Raw genomic sequence first — 21,808 nt, forward strand, 5'->3', positions numbered from 1 at the left:
CGAGGCTAGGGGAAAAAAAAAAAAATTTTATGCGTCCAGAGAGCAGCCCGGGGTGTGGGACCCACCAACCCCAAGGCAACTTCCGCCTCAGTCCAAAATGCGGGTCGACGTCACCGACGTCCACGACGCCGAGCACGCGGTAATCAAATTTTTACCGTTACGCATGCATTGCACGGGCCAACGGTAAAAATTTGAACCAACGACTGAAGCCACGTGGCACGCCCCTAGCGCTCCGATTTGATTCCACAGCCTTCATCCAACGGCTAGCGATTTTCCAGCAATAAAATTATGAAAAAAAATCAAAATTAAAAAAAACTAAAAAAAACTTTAAAATTCTGATTTTTTTTTCCTATAAATAAAAAATACTTTAAATACCATAAAAAAAATACTAAAAAATACTTTAAAATTCTGATTTTTTTTTTCTATATTGTCACTGGTGTATTCTCGCTGTCTATTTCATGTACATTGCTTTCTCAATTCAAATTGTTGAGGATTCTAGATTTGGAGGATGTACCAATTGAAGAACTGCCTGATGGTCTTGTGTACTTATTCAACTTAAGATATTTAAGTTTGAGTGGAACTTCAATTAAAAAACTTCCAGAATCCATAGGACAGCTTTGCAATCTTCAAACCTTAGACATCAGCTACACAGAGATTGAAACACTTCCGAAAGAAATTGCCAAGTTGGTAAACCTACGCCATCTAATTATGTATCGATACAGTGGAGCATCTTGGGAATTTAGATATGCTAAAGGGATTAGAGCACCATCAAATATTTGTATGTTGAAAAAATTGTAAGTTTTGTCATTTGTTGAATCAGACTCGGAAGGAAACTTTTTTAAACTTGTTCGGAACATAACCCAACTTACTCACGTTGGCATTACAAATGTAAAAGGAAGTAATGAGATGAACCTTTGTGCTTCCATTCAAAAGATGAAGCTCCTTCGCTACCTGTATTTATTGGTTACAAGTGAAGAGGAATTTCTTCGAATCGATGCACTTGCTTCTCTTCCAGGTCCTCCGCCACACCTTCAAAGGCTTCTTTTGAGTGGCAAACTAGCAACTGTACCAAATTGGTTTGCTTCACTCAGGAGCCTCACAGATATCAGTCTACGTTGGTCTAGACTTAAAGAAGATCTACTACCACACATTGAAGCACTGCCCTGTCTTAGAAGGCTTATCCTTGTTAATGCCTATGTTGGGAATGAGTTGTGCTTCAATATAGGCTTTGCAAGGCTCACACATCTGGAGTTGCTTAATTTCCCCTTGAAAAATATAACAATAGAAGAAGGTGTGATGCCGAAACTCCAGTTGTTAATACTTCATTGCTGCATGAAATTAAAGGCATTACCACACGGTCTTGAATTCTTTAGGAATCTAGAAACATTGGGATTGGGGTCTGTTCCGATGAAAATTACAGAAAATATACGAGATGGAGGCGTGGATCATCCAAAGGTACAACACATCCGCGAAATTGACCAAATTTACGAAACATCATCTCCGACTTCTTCTGGAAGGTGAAAGTTTGCCCCATTATTCAATTGTCTCAGCCATTAATAAAGATTCATCCTTAATCTTCTCAAAACCCACCAGCATGTGACTTCTCCAGCATTAGCCAAGAATTAAGCTTTTAAATAGTCTCGTTCATAATTTGAAGCAGCTCTGGCCGTTCAGCCGTGCTTTTAAATAGTTTCTGCGTCTGGAAGCTCTTTTGATTTTGAAAAGTCAACTGGAGTTCAAGTTCAGAGACTTCAGAACCTGGAATTTATAATGTAAAAATATGGAAAACTTTATTCCTCCGTGGAGGGCCTAAGCAAAGTGAGAATCCACAGAACCATATTCATTCACTTTGCTCATTTTGTTCTCTGCTTTGCTAAATTATTTGGAAATGAAGCAGGCAGGTTTTTCATTTTCTCCCTGATTTCACCATGACCCTGCCGTGCATTGTTACGGATGTTATTTATCAAGTTTTTCACCATACAATTATACCTGTTCTACAGTTGTTAAAAGTTTTCCGGAGCAGGAGAAGATAATTAGCAATGTACAAGTATAGGAAACTCTCAAAATCAAATTGAGCATCAGATACTGATTAGTGCTTCTTAAGGCATTACATAATCAAATAGCAAACACACTCATGAATCAAATTACATAAGATTTCATACTCTCAAAGCAAAACTCACTAATGATCAAATGACTTCAAATAAAACTTGAGATAGTGATGGAAAATAATTAAGATTTGCAGCCTCACACAAGAAAGCAAGGGTTCTTCTAGGCGCAACTGGGTAAAATCTTTACATCTTAGACTAGATTCTGCATGACAAACAACAAAAGCGAAATGATAATCAAACAGAATTTCAATACAAAATTCTTGTGCTATCGAAACTAACTATTGCAGACCTTTAGTCTATGGACAAAACAACAATTCATACTAGAATAGTTTATATGATGCAAGATTAGGGAAATCAAGGCATATATAAAAAATGAAAAAGGAAAACCAGGAGACCAAAAGAAAAATTAAAACCTTACATACCTCCTTCCAAAACAACTAGGACAAGCTTTCACGACACATCATCCCCAGTGACGATTTGTAATAATGGTAGATCTCAGGGATATGTTGTACCTTTTCACGATCCACACCTCCTTCTCGTATGGAATCCTTGAGTTCCTTTGATACAACCACCAATGTCAATACTTTTAGTTCAGTGAGGTATTCAAGACCCTGTGGCATTGTGTTTAGTTCTGGGCAGTTTTCAAGGCATAAGAAATGGAGATTTGACATCACTCCTTTTTCTATAGTTACCTTGTTCAATAAGTGGCAAATAGACAATTCCAATTTCGTAAGCTTTGCAAAGCCTCTGCTGAAACATAACTCTCTGCCAGCATATGCATTAACAAGTGTAAGCCTTCCCAGATTGGGCAGTGCTTCAATGTAAGGTAGTAAATCTTCTTCAATTCCAGACCAAATCAGATTTAAATGTGTGAGGCTCTGGAGTGAGGAGACCCAACGTGGTACCTTTTCCAATTTTCCATTCAAAATAACTGTTTGAAGATGGGGAGGAGGTGAGCACAGTGTGTTTGTTTGAAGAACTTCCTCTTCATCGCTTGTCATTAGAAACAAGTAGCGAAGTTGCTTCATCTTTCGAATTGAGGCACATAGGTCCATCTCGTCTCTTTCTTTTACATTCGTAATTCCAATCCTTCTAAGTTGGGTCATATTCCCCACAAGTCTAACAATCTTTCGTTCTAATTCAACACAAGCCAAAACTTGCAATTTCTTCAACATACATATATTTGATGGTGATCTTGTCCCATTCACATATCTGAAGCCCCTATGCTCTTCAGTGCGACGATACATAATTAGATGGCGCAAGTTTTGCAACTTGGCAATTCCACATGGAAGTACCTCTATCTTTGAGTCCCTGATATCCAAAGTCTGAAGGTTGCAGAGCTTTCCAATGGATTCAGGAAGCTTCTTAATTGGAGTTCCCCTTAAATTTAAATATCTTAAATTGAATAAGTACGCAAGTTCTTTTGGCAGTATATCAATTGGAACATATTGCAAATCTAGCACCCTCAACAATTTGCATCCAGAAGGCAATGTATTCGAGGAAGAGGATGAGGACACATCAGTAACAAACACAAGAAAAGAACGAAGTTGTGCCATACCAGTGCCTAGTTTAATTTCTCCTCCAGTGGTTTGAGTTGACAAGCGGCGCACTTGAACTTCATCCATAACATCTTTTCCATCATATACAGCACCAAACTTTTCTTTTTCTGATTTAGACAGAGCAAGCTCCCGCATAAGGTCGTGCATCTTACATGATTTGGGCCTTCCACTTTCATTCCTCTGAACAACCTGTAGCATGCTACGGAAAATGAGCTGCATAAGATAGCTCTCAGCAACTTCTTCTGGTGCGGCGCCTTTTCCATCCTGAACAAACCCTTCAGCTATCCACAACCTAATGAGCCTCTTTCTGCGAATCGAATAGTCTTCTGGGAAAAGGGAACAGTACAGAAAACAGTGCTTCAATGGGTATGGTAAATCATCAAAACAAAGCAACAAGATGCTCTTCACTGGCTCTAGCAACAGATGGTTAGTTAAATGCAAGTTTAAGCTGTTGTAGACTTGCTTCCACTCGAATGGCTTCTTGGAGGACATCAGACCACCTAAAGCCACGACTGCCAGAGGTAGGCCTTCACACTTTTCTACAAGTTCCTCAGCCAATGATTGAAGATCTAGTGGACAACATTTATTCTGGTAAGCTGAGAATGCTTTGCTGCTGAATAGCTCCCAAGCATCATTCTTTTCGAGGGGTTGAATGTGGTGAATATGACTTTGTACTCCAAAACAATAGGATGCTACGTCTTCTCTTCGAGTAGTAAGCATGATTCGACTTCCAAACTGCGTATTTGGGAGTGCTATCCTCATTTCTTTCCAAAGTTTGATATCCCACACATCATCCAACACAACCATGTACCTTTTAGACTCCAAGTAATTGACCAGCACCTGTAGCAATTCTCTATATGTCATGGAATTCATGTCTGCAGGGACCTTTTCCATCCTTGCTTCGTGGAATTCCTTAATCAAGCTTCTAAACAAGTCATCAATCACATAAGTTTGTGAAACAGTTAGCCAAGCACAACAGTGGAATTTTTTCTTGACCCTTTCGTCGTTGAAGGTCTTGGCAACTAAAGTCGTCTTCCCTGATCCGCCCATCCCCACCACAGAGATAACCGTTTGCTGTTGCTCTCCATTCATCAACCAATTGATCAATAGTTGCTTCTTTCTTTCAATCCCCACGAGCTCATCTTCCTTAATAAAAAGAGAAGATTCCGCTTGGTTCTGCATCCATTTGACAACATCATCACAAGTATCACTTGTTCCTTCTAATCCACCGACACCATATCTCTGATTCCTCTCCGGAATGGCTTTAATCCTTCTTGAGATTTTCTGCAACTTCTTTGACATTTGACGTCTGAGCCAAACATTCGGTGGAATGCGAATAGTTTGGTGGAACCACCTTGCAAATCGGCCATCATGACATCCTCGCTCATACATGTGATACATGAACTCGTCAATGATGTCTTCAACATCATAGGCCATGCCTCTGACGCTTGCAACCCACGTCTCCCCACCTTCGGTGAGTGCCTTCTTGCCCTCAAAATCATTTAGGAAGACCTTCATGCTTACAAGCTCCTGCTTGATGTCATCAATTTCATCACGAACACCGGCTATGGAGGATGCTTCGTTCTCAAAAATGGTCACAATTTTGCCAATCAAGAGGTGTGTTGGCAAGGCCATAACTGGCCTTGTATCCAAACTAGTTGCTCACAATGGTAGAACGAATTTGAATATAGGAAAGGTTGATAGATGAGCCAAATGAATCAAATGACGATTTCAGCTGGCAGTGGAAGCTCCTCCAATGTGCAAGAAATTTCAGTGATTTGAAATTGTATCAGTGGAAGCTCCCTCTCTCCTTTTTTTTTCTCCATATTTGTTTTTCTTCCTCTCTCCACTCCATCTCTCAAATTCTCAAGTGATCAGTGGCAAGTGCTATTTTATAATTTCTCGAAGAGGAGAACAAAGAGGTCCAATTGAAGATGGGATCGACAACCACCCATTAAAAAAACAGCTGTAAACATGAAAGCAAGAGCTAATTGAGAAAAAAGAAAATTTCTTGCATTATTACTACCCGTTTGGACCAAAGAAATTTTCCCAAAGGCGAGCGTGATTTACGGAGAGAGTTGCTTCACGTACATTATGACAACACGTACATTATGAATAAAAGGGTCAAAATAATCGAAAGTTGCGTCACGTACATTATGACAACAAAGGTACCTTTTTACCCAAATGAACTGCTTCCCTTCTCTTTTGATTTGACTTGAAAATATGATCTTTAGGATTGTATATAGGTAAGTGAATCTCGTAGCTTCAGGCAAAATTTTAGATTAAATAAACAAATCTGATGCAACTTCTGTACTGTCCACACTAAAGGCTAAAGAGGAATGCACTATGTGCGCATCCAATCAAGCAGTCCAGCTCACCTAAAAATATAGCACTTCTTTAATAAAGATCTTTAGATTAATTTAATGACATATTGACGCATATTAGGAAAATACTTGCCTCATTTCCTAGAAGTAAGAACTTTCCCACTTTTATGCTGATCTGTGTCAAATTTTGATTTGCATGAAGTATGAATGCATCCTTCTAGGAAAGAGCGAAGTAGTGAGTGTCCCACATATAATTAGTAATCTTAATACATGCTCCTTGTTTACAAGAGAGAGAGAGAGAGAGAGAGAGAGAGAGAGAGAGGATTGGGTGAGTATGCCCTATAGTGTAACATCTCTTGTGAAGCCTTCGTATCTCTCCTCTCTTGCCCTGCTGCTCGGCACCCAGGATTGAAGGCTCAGGGTTGTCTTTCCTCCCAGCGTAATAAAAAAAAAGTTGAATATGGAGATGGGGTTGAAAGATGAGCCAAAAGACCAGTCTTCTTTTCATGCTTCTTGTTAATTAAAACCACCAACACTTTCTTCTGTAATTGCACTGCTTAATATTGTATTTTGAGTCGAATCCAAAGTTTCATAAGACTTGAAAAAAATAAAAAGGTTCATAAGGCAGCTTTTCAAAATCATATTATTTTCCACAAAAAAAACTATTCGATGCTGCTACACCTAAAACCCGTGCTCAGTAGGTTTTTTTCTTTGGTAAATTTCATTAAAATTACAATCAAGATAAGTTTCATTAATAAGAGGGTTAATCATTTTATTAGTCCCTGAATTTAGAATCGATTTGCATTTGAGTACCTCAATTTCCAAAACGGTTCCTGCGGTCCTTTAACTTTAGTTTCGTTAAGACAAATGATCATGCCGTTAATTTTGTTAACTTTTCTGTTAAATGCAGGGGTGAAATAGTATTTTTAATGTTTAACTTGGTTTCCTTTAATTAAGCGTTGAAGGGCTTGGGTGATTGGCGTGCAGCACGGATGCTTGGCTTTTTCATGTGTTTTTTTTCTCTGCGTGCAGGTAGGGGTTGGCTAAGGAATGTTGTATGCGCAAGAGGGTGTGTGGGGTTAGCTTGGGTGAGCTGGGAGTACTACTATAGGCTAAAAAATAAAGACACCTAGGCTAGGGCTATAGTCTAGGTGAGTATGTGAATGGGTCCGTCCTTGGTTGAATATAAACAGTCTGCTGTTACTAGAAAAAACTTTCTTGTAACGAAGATAGCAGGCCAATAATGCAATGATATGTGGAAAAGCTATCTTGCGTTATTGATTGGAATAATAAAAAGTTGTTATTCTCGTTGCATGAAAATCTCTCTTGTTCCGTCATACTGCTAATTGGGATGGCTCCCTTTATACTTTTTTTAGTTGTTCTAATAAAATTCTATGGCTTGTTACAAAATTTCATTATTCAATGCAGGAAGAGACATTACTATTCCATAGCTAAAAATTCACGATTTCTGAGTTCTTAATTAATTTTATTGTGAAAACCAGAGTTGCTCAACCATTCATAAGGGGTTTTCTGTGGTTTTGCCCTCTCAACTATTTCGATCTTATCAATTTACCCATCAATCAATGTTTTTGGGTAAACTAAGACACAAACTTTTTAAAAATAGCCAATTTACCTTTTACCGTCAATGTTTTCAAATTTCATCCAACTCTCTATCCAAATTAAGGACAAATTCATAACTTTCTGTCTCTCTCGCCCCTCCCAAACAGCCCATCCACCTTTACCACGCTTCACCCACCAGCATCCACCCCCAACCAAACTGGAAAATTACCCACCTGCCATCTAAGCCAAAAATGGTTCGTTGGGGGTAATTTGGCCTTAATTTGGACAGAAAGTTGGATGAAATTTGAAAAAATTGATAGTAAGCGGTAAATTGGCTAATTCTTAATAAAGATTCATTTCTAATGTTCTAAAAAACGACCACCATGTGACATTAGCCAATTATTAAACTTAATTTAAACCATGCCAGGCCGTGCAGCTCATGCTCTATTTTGTTAGTTTTTCCCTTTGTGATGTTAAAATCGTTAAGTGGAATTGTCCAAACTGACAAACTTCAGAAACTAAAATTATAATGGGCAACCACCATTGTTTTCAAAGGCAATGATGATGTTTTTTCCACTACTTCGCACGTTCCGCCTTAGTTTTCAAAGGAAATGATGAAGGTTTTTTTTTTTTTTTTTTTTTCACTACTTCTCACGTTCAGCCACATTTGCTTTTAGAAATTATATATTTCATTTTAGCGGGCAAGATCAGATTAGATGCTCATTTTCTGATTCAATCTTTGAAACGGGTTCCCTGTTTTGTCATAATGTACGTGATGCACCTTCAATTATTTTGTCCGTTTTTGTCATAATGTATACTTGACCACTTTAGGCTCTCTCCGTTAGGGGTAGCAACACTGCAGGAATCATGATACAAATCTATTATTACTTTCTTTCTTTTTCTCAATTTGCTTTCATGTTTACAGCTGTTTTTTTATAATTGGTTGGCACATCTTGAATTGGACCTCTTTGTTCTCTCTAAGAAATTATACAATAGCACAATACTATCACGACACTTGTCAGATGACAGTACGTATCTATAAGACGATGGCATATGGACAATTGCTCCAACGTAGATAATTAACATTTTGTTATAGAGAATTGATTTTTCCACTCTCATTTTCTTCACTTACACTCCTTTTTGTTTTTTTTTAATAATACTTTTAATCAATTTTTTTTGGTCAATACTTTTAATCAATTTTGTTCTTTTTTGTTCTTCATCTTTCCTCTTCTACCTTTGCCCTACCTTATTTCTTTTTTACTTCACTTTTATATATATATTTTTTCTTTATACTTAATTTTTTAACTTGCACTACATTTTCAGTTTTCTTTTTCCTTTCATCAAGTAAAAAAATAATTAACACTGTATATTTGTCTAGGCGACTTGGACTCTAATGTTTGGTTTTCATCCGTATCTAACATTTCACTAAAAATTAAAGAGTATTTGCTTTGGGTAGGAGAAGGATTGTTCTATTTCATGAATTGCTCTGAGAGTAGCTCTAGGTAGGAGAAGTGGAAAAGACACGATGAAAGAGAAGAAGACGTTGTGACTTTTTTTTTTTTCCTATTAACTTTTCTTTATTTCAGTTATCAAAACCTTAATTCAAGATAAGGGGTATAATAGGAAAGATAAAGAACAAAAAGAACAAACTTGATTAAAAAGTATTAAAAATAAAAAAGGAGTGTAAGTGGAGAAAAGGGGAGTGAGAAAATCAGCTCCTTTGTTTTATATCAACGTTAGCGTCTCGCACGATCTTGCTCTCTCCCGCCGCTTGCCCTGTCGACCAGCTGGGACCTCTCGAATCGCTCACCAGCATGTTCGTGCACCCTCCTCTCCTCGTCACGGGGTCCAAGGTTAGGACCTCGATCCAAGTTGATCTGCTTGAGTAGTTGGCCAATCAGGTTGTTTTAATCATCGACCTTCTTTGTGAGTTGATCAACCCGTGAGTTAAGGTCCACCTGACTGCGCGGGTCAAGTGGAGTGGTGTGCATCGGGCCCAACGGCATATGGGCTAGGGCTCCATTAGACACGTACACAGGTGCATATGTCAAGTGTGATCGCAGAGGAGGAGATAATTGATCTGCTCCCAAGACCGGGATGACGTCGGAGTAGCCGTGGGGCTGCACAGCAAGTCCGTAGTTGAGTGGTGTGGCTGCTGCTGTGCTCGACGGCAAGACAACGAGGCAGGCAGCTCCGTTAATCGGCGCCGCGCAAAGGCTGTGGAGGTCCCGGGGTCATGCGGCTGCTGTTCGCAATCCCAGCAGCTAAAGGCGGCTGCAAAGCACTAGAAGATGGCTGCAAGGCGTTGGCAGCCACGATTTTGTGCGGTTGCATTGAGGTTTCCACCACCCAATTAGGTCGAGTAATTCCCAATTAGGTCAAATAATCCCCAAATGGAAGGAATTATTTGACCTAGGGTCTGATTTAATTCGGTTCCCACAGATACAGTGGAGCATTTTGGAAATTTAGATATGCTAAAGGGATTAGAGCACCATCAAATATTTGTATGTTGGAAAAATTGCAAGTTTTGTCATTTGTTGAATCAGACTCAGAAGGAAACATTATTAAACTTGTTGGGAACATGACCCAACTTACTCACATTGGCATTACAAATGTAAAAGGAAGTAATGAGATGAACATTTGTGCTTCAATGCAACCTGTATTTATTGGTAACAAGTGAAGAGGAATTTCTACGAATCGATGCACTTGCTTCTCTTCCAGGTCCTCCGCCACACCTTCAAAGGCTTCTTTTGAGCGGCAAACTAGCAACTGTACCAAGTTGGTTTGCTTCACTCAGGAGCCTCACAGATATCAGTCTACGTTGGTCTAGACTTAAAGAAGATCTACTACCACACATTGAAGCACTGCCCTGTCTTCGAAGGCTTATCCTTGTTAATGCCTATGTTGGGAATGAGTTGTGCTTCAAAATAGGCTTCGCAAAGCTCACACATCCGGAGTTGCTTAATTTCTCCTTCTTGAAAAATATAACAATAAGGTGTGATGCCGAAACTCCAATTGTTAGTACTTCATTGCTGCATGAACTTAAAGGCATTACCACATGGTCTTGAATTCCTTCAGAGTCTAGAAACATTGAGATTGGGGTCTGTTCCAATGAAAATTATAGAAAATATACGAGAAGGAGGCGTGGATCATCCAAAGGTACAACACATCCACGAAATTGACCAAATTTACGAAACATCATCTGTGACTTCTTCTGCAAGGTGAAAGCTCACCCCATGATTCTTTCCCCACACCGTAAGTTTCTGTCCTTCCATTGACTTTCCAAAGCTTAATCATTTTAGATCCTTTAAAAGTCTGTTATATGTACATTCATTTTATTTTGATTATGGTATTGCTCTGTCTTGTCATATCCCTTTAAAGAATCAAATTGGAGAAGCACGGTGCAAAGATGAATTTGTGTGAAGATGCAACAACAAACACTACTATAGTCAGGAGCTAATAATTCTGGATTTTTGATTCTACCATCAAGTTCCTACAACCTGTGGTATCTTTGCAATTATTAATCATATTCTGCTGCTTTGGTAAACCCATCAGAGTTCTACTGGCTTATTTTGTTCTCTGCTTCTTGCTAACTTATTATTTGGAAATGGAGTAGGCATGGTTTTCATTTTCTTCCTGATTACACCATTCCCCTGCCTTGCATTGTTATTATACTCTGATGATGTTGAAAAAGTCTTCAAATTAGTTGCAGAATATGAATTCTCATATTAAAACCTTAAATTCATAACTCAATTTAAAAGGCAATATATTTTAATAGAAGGATGGAGTGGACTTATACTAGCCAACTTCCACTAAATATGTCTTGCTTTTTTCAGGCTATCAGGCAAAAATGAGAATGGAATTAGCAATGATGTCGCATCTCTCTTCCTTACTAAATAGAGCAGAGTGCAATCTATTAGAGGCGATGGTCTTGCAAAAAAATTTCGTCAACTATGTTATTTTGATAAAACAAATTTAAACGGAATACAAGCAAGTTCATGTTTTTCCCTATACAATTATATATGTTTTACGGTTGTTAAAAGTTTTCCAGAGCAGCAGAAGATGATTAGCAATGTACAAGTATAGGAAACTCTCAAAATCAAATTGAGCATTAGATACTGATTAGTGCTTCTTAAGGCATTACATAATCAAATAGCAAACACACTCACAAATCAAATTACAAAAGATTCCATAGTCTCAAAGAAAAACTCACTAATGACCAAATGGCTTCAAATAAAACTTGAAATAGTGATGGAAAATAATTAAGATTTGCAGCCTCACACAAGAAAGCAAGGGTTCTTCTAGGCGCAATTGTGTAAAATCTTTCAGTCTCCGACTAGATTCTGCATGGCAAACAACAAAAGCGAAATGATAATCAAACAGAATTTCAATACAAAATTCTTGTGCTATTGAAACTAACTATTGCAGACTTAGTATTTAGTCCATGGACAAAAATACATGGCCTTAACAAACTTGTGGACGACAATAGTTTGTACCATAATAGTTTATATGATGCAAGATTATGGAGCTCAAGGCATATATAAAAAGCGAAAAAGGAAAACGAGGAGACCAAAAAAATAAATTAAAACCTTACATACCTCCTTCAAAAACAACTAGGACAAGCTTTCACGACGCAACCCCAGTGACGATTTGTAATAATGGTAGATCTCAGGGATGTGTTGTACCTTTTCACGATCCACACCTCCTTCTCGTATGGAATCCATAAGTTCCTTTGATACAAGCCCCAATGTCAATACTTTTAGTTCAGTGAGGTATTGAAGACCCTGTGGCATTGTGTTTAGTTCTGGGCAGTTATCAAACCATAAGGTTTGGAGATTTGACATCACCCCTTTTTCTATAGTTATCTTGTTCAGTAAGGGGCAAGTAGACAAACGCAATCTCGTAAGCTTTGCAAAGCCTCCGCTGAAACATAACTCTTTGCCGGCATATGCATTAATAAGTGAAAGATTTCCCAGATTGGGCAGTGCTTCAATGTAAGGTAGTAAATCTTCTTCAATTCTAGACCAATGCAGATACAATTGTGTGAGGCTCTTGAGTGAAACGAACCAACGTGGCACAATTTCCAATTTGCCAGCCAAAATAACCCTTCGAAGGTGGGGAGGAGGTGAGCATAGTGCGTTTGTTTGAAGAACTTCCTCTTCATCGCTTGTCTTTAGAACCAACTGCTGAAGGAGCTTCATCTTTTGAATTGAGGCACATAGGTCCATCTCGTCTCTTTCTTTTACATTCGTAATTCCAATCCTTCTAAGTTGGGTCATATTACCCACAAGTCTAACAATGTTTCCTTCTAATTCAACACCCACCAAAACTTGCAATTTCTTCAACATACATATATTTGATGGTGATCTTGTCCCATTCACATATCTGAAGGCCCTAGGCTCTTCAGTGTAACGATACATCATTAGATGACGCAAGTTTTGCAACTTGGCAATTCCACTTGGAAGTGCCTCTATCTTTGAGTTCCTGATATCCAAAGTTTGAAGGTTCCGGAGCTTTCCAATGGATTCAGGAAGCTTCTTAACTGGAGTTCCCCTTAAATTTAAGTATCTTAAATTGAATAAGTACTCAAGTTCTTTTGGCAGTATATCAATTGGAACATATCCCAAATCTAGCACCCTCAACAATTTGAATCCAGGAGGCAATGTATTCGAGGAAGAGGATGAGGACATGTCAGTAACAAACACAAGAAGAGAACGAAGTTGTGCCATACCAGTGCCTAATTTAATTTCTCCTCCAGTGGTTTTAATTGACAAGCGGCGCACTTGAACTTCGTCCATTAACTTCTTTTCCATCATATACAGCACCAAACTTTTCTTTTTCTGATTTAGACAGAGCAAGCTCCCGCATAAGGTCATGCATCTTGCATGCTTTTGGCCTTCCACTTGCATTCCTCCAAACAACATGTAGCATGCTACGGAAAATGAGCTCCATAAGATAGCTCTCAGCAACTTCTTCTGATGTGGCGCCTTTGACATCTTCAACAAACCCTTCAGCTATCCACAACCTAATGAGCCTTTTTCTTCTAATCAAATAGTCTTCTGGAAAAAGGGAACAGTATAGAAAACAGTGCTTCAATGGGTATGGTAAATCATCAAAACTAAACAACAAGATGCTCTTCACTGGCTCTAGCAACGGATGGTTAGTTAGATGCCAGTTCAAGCTGTTGTAGACTTTGATCCATTCTAATGACTTCTTGGAAGACATCAGACCACCTAAAGCCACGACTGCCAGAGGTAGGCCTTCACACTTTTTTACAAGTTCCTTAGCCAATGATTGAAGATCTGGTGGACAACATTTATTCTGGTAAGCTGAGAATGCTTTGCTGCTGAATAGCTCCCAAGCATCATCCTTTTCGAGGGGTTGAATGTGGTGAGTATGACTTTGTACTCCAAAAGAATAGGACGCTATGTCTTCTCTTCGAGTGGTAAGCATGATTCGACTTCCAAACTGTGTATTTGGGAGTGCTATCCTAATTTCTTTCCAAAGTTTGATATCCCACACATCATCCAATACAACCATGTACCTTTTAGACTCCAAGTAATTGACCAGCACCTGTAGCAATTCTCTGTATGTCATGGAATTCATGTCTGCAGGGACCTTTTCCAAACTTGCTTCGTGGAATTGCTTAATCAAGCTTCTAAGCAAGTCTTCAATTGCATAAGTTTGTGAAACAGTTAGCCAAGCACAACAGTGGAATTGTTTCTTGACCCTTTCGTCGTTGAAGGTCTTGGCAACTAAAGTCGTCTTCCCTGATCCGCCCATCCCCACCACAGAGATAAGCGTTTGCTGTTGCTCTCCATTCATCAACCAATTCATCAATAGTTGCTTCTTTATTTCAATCCCCACGAGCTCATCTTCCTTAATAAAAAGAGAAGATTCCGCTTGGTTCCGCATCCATTTACGGACATCATCACAAGTACTACTTGTTCCTTCTAATCCACCGACACCATATCTCTGATTCCTCTCCGGAATGGCTTTAATCATTCTCGAGATTTTCCGCAACTTCTCTGACATTTGACGTCTGAACCAAACATTCTGCAGAATGCGAATAGTATGGTGGAGCCGCCTTGCAAATCGGCTCTCATGACATCCGTGCTCATACATGTGATACATGAACTCGTCAATGATGTCTTCAACATCATAGGCCATGCCTCTGACGCTTGCAACCCACGTCTCCCCACCTTCGGTGAGTGCCTTCTTTCCCTCAGAATCATTTAGAAAGGCCTTCATGCATACAAGCTCCTGCTTGATGTCATCAATTTCATCACAAACACCGGCTATGGAGGATGCTTCGTTCTCAAGAATGGTCACAATTTTGCCGATCAAGAAGTCTGTTGGTAAGGCCATATCACCCTTGTATCCGAACTAGTTGCTCACAATGGTAGAATGAATTTGAATATAGAAAAGGTTGAAAGATGAGCCAAATGGATCAAGTGACGATTTCAGCTGGTAGTGGAAGCTCTCCAATGTGCAAATACGTATTTTTAGCACATCGAATGGAAAATGATATCTCAATTTGTCAATACGTGACAGACTGAGACAAAGATGTCTTTGTGTGAAGATGGAAAGACTGGTCTTCTTTGTGCATCTGCTGGTTGCATATGTAATAATGTTGGAGATCGAAGGAGGTTGTGTTGTTTGCACTTTTTTTTTCCTTTCTGATTTCACCATTCCACCTGCCTTGCATTGTTATTATACTCTCATGTTATTTGACTATCTGGTAGCAAATGTTGAAAAAGTCTTCAAATTTAGTAGCAAAGAATGAATTGTCAATTGCCCACAAATCATATTAAAAGCTTAAAGTCATAACTCAATTTAAAAGGCAATATATTTAATAGAAGCATGATCTGAATCCGTCATTTTATAAGTCATAATTGAAAGATCATCCTTAAAAAAAAATATTCACTTGACTAACGGTCAAGGCAATGATAAAATAAGTCATAAACAATAAAATGGTCAAGGCAATGATAAAATGCCTAGACGGTTTCAGATTTTACAAGGATGATATTAGAATGAGGAGCAAAAACTGTTTCAACACACAAGCAATGTCGCAGTCGCCTTTCAATTAACCAAAACGTGCGCCAAATCCATGACTAAATCAACGGTAGGTAATTCTGATTTTAGAAACTGTAGAAGATAGAACAACACATTAATTTAGATGGGGACGACAGACTTTCATGACATAAAATATTAGAATTGCATAGCCAAGCGGGCAATCCTGTAAACAATGATATTAGGCTTTCGGAAAAAGGCAAAGTCATTTGTGTAACAGAAACAACATGCTAGAACAAGGGAATTTCTAGCAGTCTTGAACATGAGCAAAATTCAGTCAGTTCCTTCTCAAAGGTGTCCTTAAACATTTCAGACAAGTAAATTATAAAGATCCTTACCATAGGTCTATTGGCAAGCTTAAGGCCATAACTGGCCTTGTATCCAAACTAGTTGCTCACAATGGTAGAACGAATTTGAATATAGGAAAGGTTGAAAGATGAGCCAAGTGAATCAAGTGACGATTTCAGCTGGCAGTGGAAGCTCCTCCAATGTGCAAGAAATTTCAGTGATTTGAAATTGTATTTTGAGCACATCAAATGGAAAATGATATCTCAATTTGTCAATAAGTAACAGGCTTAGACAAAGCTGTCTTTGTGTGAAGATGGAAAGACTGGTCCAAATATAGGAGGTGTTGAATTGTTGACTTTGGTAGCCCAAATAAAATACCGTTTCAAGGCGGCGATCTTGGAATTGTTCACTCTAGTTTTCAACCCCCGCCACCGCTATAGGGGTTGATGATTTTTTCAACCCTTATGGAGGTAGCACCACTGACTCCTTCTCTCCTTCTGAACCAAACATAGCCGAATTGAGTGCCCATGTGGAAATTCCTGATTTCTTACTATAAATAAAAATATGAATTTATTATTCATTTGCCCATTAAAATTATGTTGTATTATAAATATAACTTACTACAAAGAGAAAGATACACAAAAAATTTCTACAAACCAATATTCTTTCATAATTCTCATATTTTAGCGTTGTGTAGAGACTCTAGACCAACAGCAACATAGCTGCTCCTGAAGGAGTCAAATGTCTTGCAGAAATGGAAGTGGATGGTGATCAGTGGCGTATCTACGTAGGGCCCCTCTCTCTCTTTTGTTATATATTCTTTATATTCTTTTTCTTTTCCTTCTCTCTCCAACTCTCCCTCCCTCTCTCTTTTTTTTTTTCATATTTGTTTTTCTTCCTCTCTCCACTCCATCTCTCAAATTCTCAAGTGATCAGTGGCAAGTGCTATTTTATAATTTCTCGAAGAAGAGAACAAAGAGGTCCAATTCAAGATGGGACAACCAACCACCCATTAAAAAAAACAGCTGTAAACATGAAAGCAAGAGCTAATTGACAAAAATGAAAATTTCTTGCATTCTTACTACCCGTTTGGACCAAAGAAATTTTCCCAAAGGTGAACGTGATTTACAGAGAGAGCCTAAAGTGGTCAGTACCCAAAACAAAAAGGGACAAAGTAATTGAAAGTTGCGACACGTACATTATGACAACAAAGGTGAAGTGAATCCCTTTTCTTTTCTTTTTTCCTTTTTCGGTACCCTTTTACCCAAATGAACTGCTTCTCTTTTCTCTCTTTTTCAGGTACAAAGCGGGGCCAAGAGCCCAAAACCAAACAATGATGTAGGGATTAACCGGAAAGACTATAATGAGGACTTAAAGTGAGAAGGTTATTTGAGAAGGTCAAATCTCACTATCAACAAATGTAAAGAAATCACGGGACTTAAATACTTTAAATTTTTGACGGTCGGATCGGTCTCCTCACTTTAACTCCTCATTGTAGAAGCTCCCGGGATTAACCTGGGACTAGGTGTACTGCTAGGGGTGGCATTTTAAACCGAAAAATTGAAAAATCACAAAAACCAACCGACATTTAACCGCAATGGAACCGCAATCGCGGAAAATCGAATCGCATTTGTGGTATGAAGAACCGAACGCATTTGCGTTGCGGTTGCGGTATTTGATTTTCATAACTTGCAGTTATCGCAAACCGCGACTATATTTTAAAAAAATAAATAAAATTGCATTTAATGCTTCTTCTTATAATAAAATGTATTAAACTTATGTTGTTTTATTTGTAGATAGCATTGGTGCTCAAACAACACAACGAGGTCCTTCAAATCCACTCACCATCACCAACACTTGAGTTTGTAACATTGATGCATTGTATTTTCCTTTTAGTTTGTAACTTTAATTAACTTTGAATTTGATTTTTCCTTTGGGTTGTAACTTTAATTCATTTGGAATTGCATTTTCCTTTTGGTTTGTAACTTTAAAGGATTTGGAATTGGAATACTTGAGAAGTTGAGGTTGTGAATGCTTGAGAAGTTTAACTTTAATTGGAATGCTTGGAATTGTAACTTTAATTTTCTTTAGGTTGTGAATGCTTGAGAAGTTGAGGAGGTTGTGAATTTATATATGCTTGAGAAGTTGAGGTTGTGAATTTATTTCTTTAGGTTGTGAATTTATATTTTTGGGTTAAAGTATGCTTGAACTCAAAAGACTTCAAAAGAAGTATCAAAACTAGGCCTAAAATATGGAAGATTGGATTTTTATGATACAAAAAGAACTTGCGGTTTTAAACCGCTAATTCACGGTAACCGACCGCTTTATGCGGTTTCAAAAATCACCATCCCGCAAATAGTCGGTCGGTTTGCGTTTGGGCAAAAATTGCAGCTTCTGAACCGCAACCACCCTAAGTCTGCTAACATCAGCATCAATAATATCATTAAGGGGGGGCTCCAACTCCAAGACATGAAGGCCCAAAGGGAATTTGTAATAACCCAAACCTAAAATTTATATTTAATTATTAATTTATTGGAGGAAAAGACTAAAATGCCTTAGAATTTTTATTAGGTCAAAAGTTGACTTTTTGACCAAGAAGGAAATTGGAGATTTCAATTATACCGTTGCGTAGAGCGCGAAAACGAGTCCGTAGACACGTAGTGGACTCGAATCGGAGTTGTAACGAAGAAGTTACGGTCAAAATGCTTCAAGGGCAAAATGGTAATTAGGAAAGTCAGATTTTTAAAACCCTCTCTCTCTTTGGTTCGAGAGAACCCTTCCCCCATTTTTTCAGCTTCGGTGGCTTCCAAGAGCCACCGTTGTCACCACGGTGGGCCACGAGATCGGACCCAAACGGACGGCCACCCTCCTCTTCCCTTCCCGATCGGTCTCACGCGGAGATTGCCGGAATTGCCATAGAAATGGCGGTTTTTGATTTTCTCTAGCTTCGAACGATTTGGGCACCAATTTGACGGGTGAGGTATGGATTTCTAGCTATTTTTCATGCTCTAGCTGCTGGTTGGATAGGATTTGAAATTTCAGAGATAGCTCGATTCTGAGCTAGGTTTCAGCAGGTTTTGGTCAGGCCACTTTCGGTCAGTTTTGGGGTAGGTCCAAGAACAAAAGTGGCTCCAAATGGGTGTTATACCTAGGATAGGAGTCTTGAGCCTAGATGTTGAGTTTTTCCGACGATGCGTTATCGCTTTAGGCATGGCAAGAATGATCTCTAGTCCTCACGAGCGTAGGATTTCGGGATCTTAATTCGGATATCGTTTGAACCCCAAACGGATCTACTTTCTTGTCAGTTCAATACGTTTGAACCGTTGGATCGTAGTTAATTCCAAGTATATTAATCTAGACTTTCTGGATTGTATAGTATTTGACGGATTATAAGGAGTCCCGATACTCGAATGGTCAGCCCTAGTTTTACTATAAATTCAAGCAGTCGAATAGAGAAAAGAACTACGAGTGGCTTGATCCTCGACGGTTTAGTGGTGTTTCCAAGGTGGAAATTGGGTCTTGTTTCAATTAATAGCTCGTGGCTAACGCATCAACAACTTTTTTTTGTTTGGTCAACATCAGCAGCCTTATTTTGTTCACGGTAGACATGGGATAGGGAGCATGACCAATCACCATGCAGTTGTAAATTACAGTTGAGAAGACTAAGGTAGTGTATGGTAGTGTTTAATTTTTTTAAAGCCTTTAATAAAAAATTGTCATGGATTGGGAGTTTGGTAAACATCCGGAATCCTTTTTTTAAATTGCGGTTAATGATCGTTTCTTCAAGGAAAATGCTAGAGGCACCAACTCACCAACTCTCTAATAAAGCGTGGGCTCGGTGTATTGGCCCCACCTCTATTAGAGAGTTGGTGCCCTCTAACCACCTTTCTTCAAAGCTCTCTCCACCTGGTTCTAAGAGCTGCTTAATAATAATAATAACCAATGGTTTTAATGAATTTTTGACTTACCCATAATGCCCTCATTTATTTTTTAAATGGACACTCCTTATCCCTCTAATTACACAACTCCCATATGCAAAATCCTCCATTCTCCTCCATTCTTTTTTTTTTCTTTTTTTCTTTTTTTTTTTTTGGGTGAAAAAGGAAATCATTGATAACAACTAAGAGGATACAACAATATCATATTTTACAATTGACGCCAGCCAGAAGGGAACCCCTTCAATCTAAGTTACTATAGTATTACAATTAAGTGCATGCCTTGCTAGAAAATGAGCTCATTGATTGCACCCCTTTTGACTGAAAGAGATAGTAACACCATCAAATTGTTGCAGACTCCTCTTAATATCATCAATGAGATGCCCATCTGATGCCCACGACTCTTCCTCATCCTTCTTTACATCATTTACCACTCCTTGTGAATCAGACTCAATTAGAATAAAAGAAAAGCTAGCATCTCGAGTAAATTTAATCCCAAAATGAAGTGCCATGATCTCTACATATTTAGGTGAGGTGGCGGTGGCAAGAGGAAGGGCCATAGCCGCCATCACTTCCCCTTTGTCATTTCCAACAACAGCACCAATTCCACCCACACATGTTTCGGGAATATAAGCAACATCAACATTCAGTTTATATTTACCAACGGGAGGAGGAGACCATTTGGTTGGTTTCTCAACATATATTTTAGGTTCACCTTTCACAAGATTTCCATATTCATCAGCCAAGTAAATAGCTCTTTTGAAAATCGCCTCCTGTGCACAAGAACGACCTTCAACAACTACTTTATTTCTATTTTTCCATAAGCTCCAGCAGATGTATAAAAGCAAGCGCATTTCATACTTTGAAAGATAAATAGTGGCAACTTCAAATAAATCCCCATAGTTAGTGTTCATCCCGTTTTGTGATTTCTCCTGAGATGGAAGAGCAAAGTTCCCCACTGCCTTGAAAATCATTGACTGGTGAACAAATCAGCTTTCTTTGGTGTATGAGCGCGCCACTGCTAGCAATGAAGATCCTAGCAGACTTATTCTAGAGTAGATAACTTGCGCCTCAAGTCACTGATTTCTATAAACAAACGATTGTGAATTTGGGTGAGGAATATCTCCCAAGTAAGTTCTTTTCTTGCCTTAGACTGGTGAGGACTTTAACAATTTATCTCAGTAAAAAGAGGTTGTTCTGGCCAGAATGGTTGATGGAATTTAAGTTGTCTTAGGTAGAACTGCCTTTTACAAAACTATAAAAATAAATACCCATGCTAGAAAGATAAAAAGACAACTGGAACTCCATTTATGTCTGGATGGGAGGCTCGATCCGGGCCGGACTGAAATATTTGGGCTGAATCATAACAACTTCAATCGCTAAGCTTCAGTAAATCGATACCAAAGGTCAATTTTGGCAGAGCTTTAATATACTTCATGCTTTTGTGAGGGTTTTAAGTGGGCGAATGCGGCTTCTTGATCGAGAGGCGTAAGTGGCATGTTCTTGAGGACTTCAGTGGGCTAGAGACTGCACTGTGAAATTTGTTGAGGTTTTCATGTTTGGGAAAAGCTCAAGCTCTACCTGTCTTGGTTTTTTGCTGAATCAAATTTGTAACGAGAGAAATCTCGTTTTAAATGACTTATTCTCTAAGTCTGAACCTTGGGAATTCTGATCTAAAGCTGGTTTCACTTGGAATTCAAGTGAGCTTCTGGTTGATTTTGAGTTGTTTGTTTGGTTGATGATTTGAATGTAGGATTTTTTGTCATCTCCCCTGTTCACTCCTTCTTGTATTTATAAGAAATGTTTTTCTAGAGTAGGGTGATTCTTTTAATAATGGGTGGCAAATCCTTTCAAAAATCTGCAAAGAGATACAAGAGAGGGAGGGATTTAATTTAATTATGTCAGATAGGCTTTTATCAATCAATCTTTGAGATCACTTCCCTGTTTTTTTTAAAAGAAGC

At 38.6% G+C, this 21,808-nt stretch overlaps 2 protein-coding genes and 2 pseudogenes across 4 annotated transcripts; 1 reads left to right on the forward strand and 3 right to left on the reverse strand.

Annotated features, from left to right (window-relative positions):
• Positions 1–381: 381 nt before the first annotated feature.
• LOC148915886 (disease resistance protein RPM1-like) lies at positions 382–1,923 on the forward strand (annotated as a pseudogene).
• Positions 1,924–2,048: 125 nt separating this feature from the next.
• On the reverse strand, positions 2,049–5,646 carry LOC148915887 (disease resistance protein RPM1-like). 2 transcript variants are annotated; one of them, XM_089054627.1, is made up of 3 exons: positions 2,801–5,646; positions 2,531–2,665; positions 2,049–2,310 (listed from the first exon to the last, which is right to left on the reverse strand). In XM_089054627.1, exons 1-2 carry the CDS (start codon positions 5,300–5,302, stop codon positions 2,546–2,548), a joined length of 2,622 nt encoding a protein of 873 aa, XP_088910753.1. In that variant the 5' UTR covers positions 5,303–5,646; the 3' UTR covers positions 2,049–2,310; positions 2,531–2,545. The 2 variants fall into 2 exon arrangements, with proteins under 2 accessions (XP_088910753.1, XP_088910752.1); XM_089054626.1 differs by having other exon boundaries at positions 2,531–5,639.
• A 5,980-nt stretch (positions 5,647–11,626) lies between these two features.
• Positions 11,627–16,361, reverse strand: LOC103342745 (disease resistance protein RPM1 pseudogene; annotated as a pseudogene). The gene is made up of 3 exons (XR_016127640.1): positions 15,963–16,361; positions 12,150–15,289; positions 11,627–11,894 (listed from the first exon to the last, which is right to left on the reverse strand). The product of XR_016127640.1 is annotated as a disease resistance protein RPM1 pseudogene (transcript).
• Positions 16,362–20,146: 3,785 nt separating this feature from the next.
• On the reverse strand, positions 20,147–20,821 carry LOC148915888 (uncharacterized). The gene has a single exon (XM_089055013.1). It carries the CDS (start codon positions 20,819–20,821, stop codon positions 20,147–20,149), a length of 675 nt encoding a protein of 224 aa, XP_088911139.1.
• Positions 20,822–21,808: the final 987 nt, after the last annotated feature.

The sequence above is a fragment of the Prunus mume genome, linkage group LG6 (genome assembly GCF_029339155.1).
Source record: "Prunus mume cultivar Tortuosa linkage group LG6, ASM2933915v1, whole genome shotgun sequence".
NCBI classification, from domain to species: domain Eukaryota; kingdom Viridiplantae; phylum Streptophyta; class Magnoliopsida; order Rosales; family Rosaceae; genus Prunus; species Prunus mume.

Bases quoted from the DNA above. Each gene is read 5' to 3' on its own strand.
- LOC148915887 (XM_089054626.1), bottom strand. From the start codon at position 5,302: ATGGCCTTGCCAACACACCTCTTGATTGGCAAAATTGTGACCATTTTT.
- LOC148915888 (XM_089055013.1), bottom strand. From the start codon at position 20,821: ATGATTTTCAAGGCAGTGGGGAACTTTGCTCTTCCATCTCAGGAGAAA.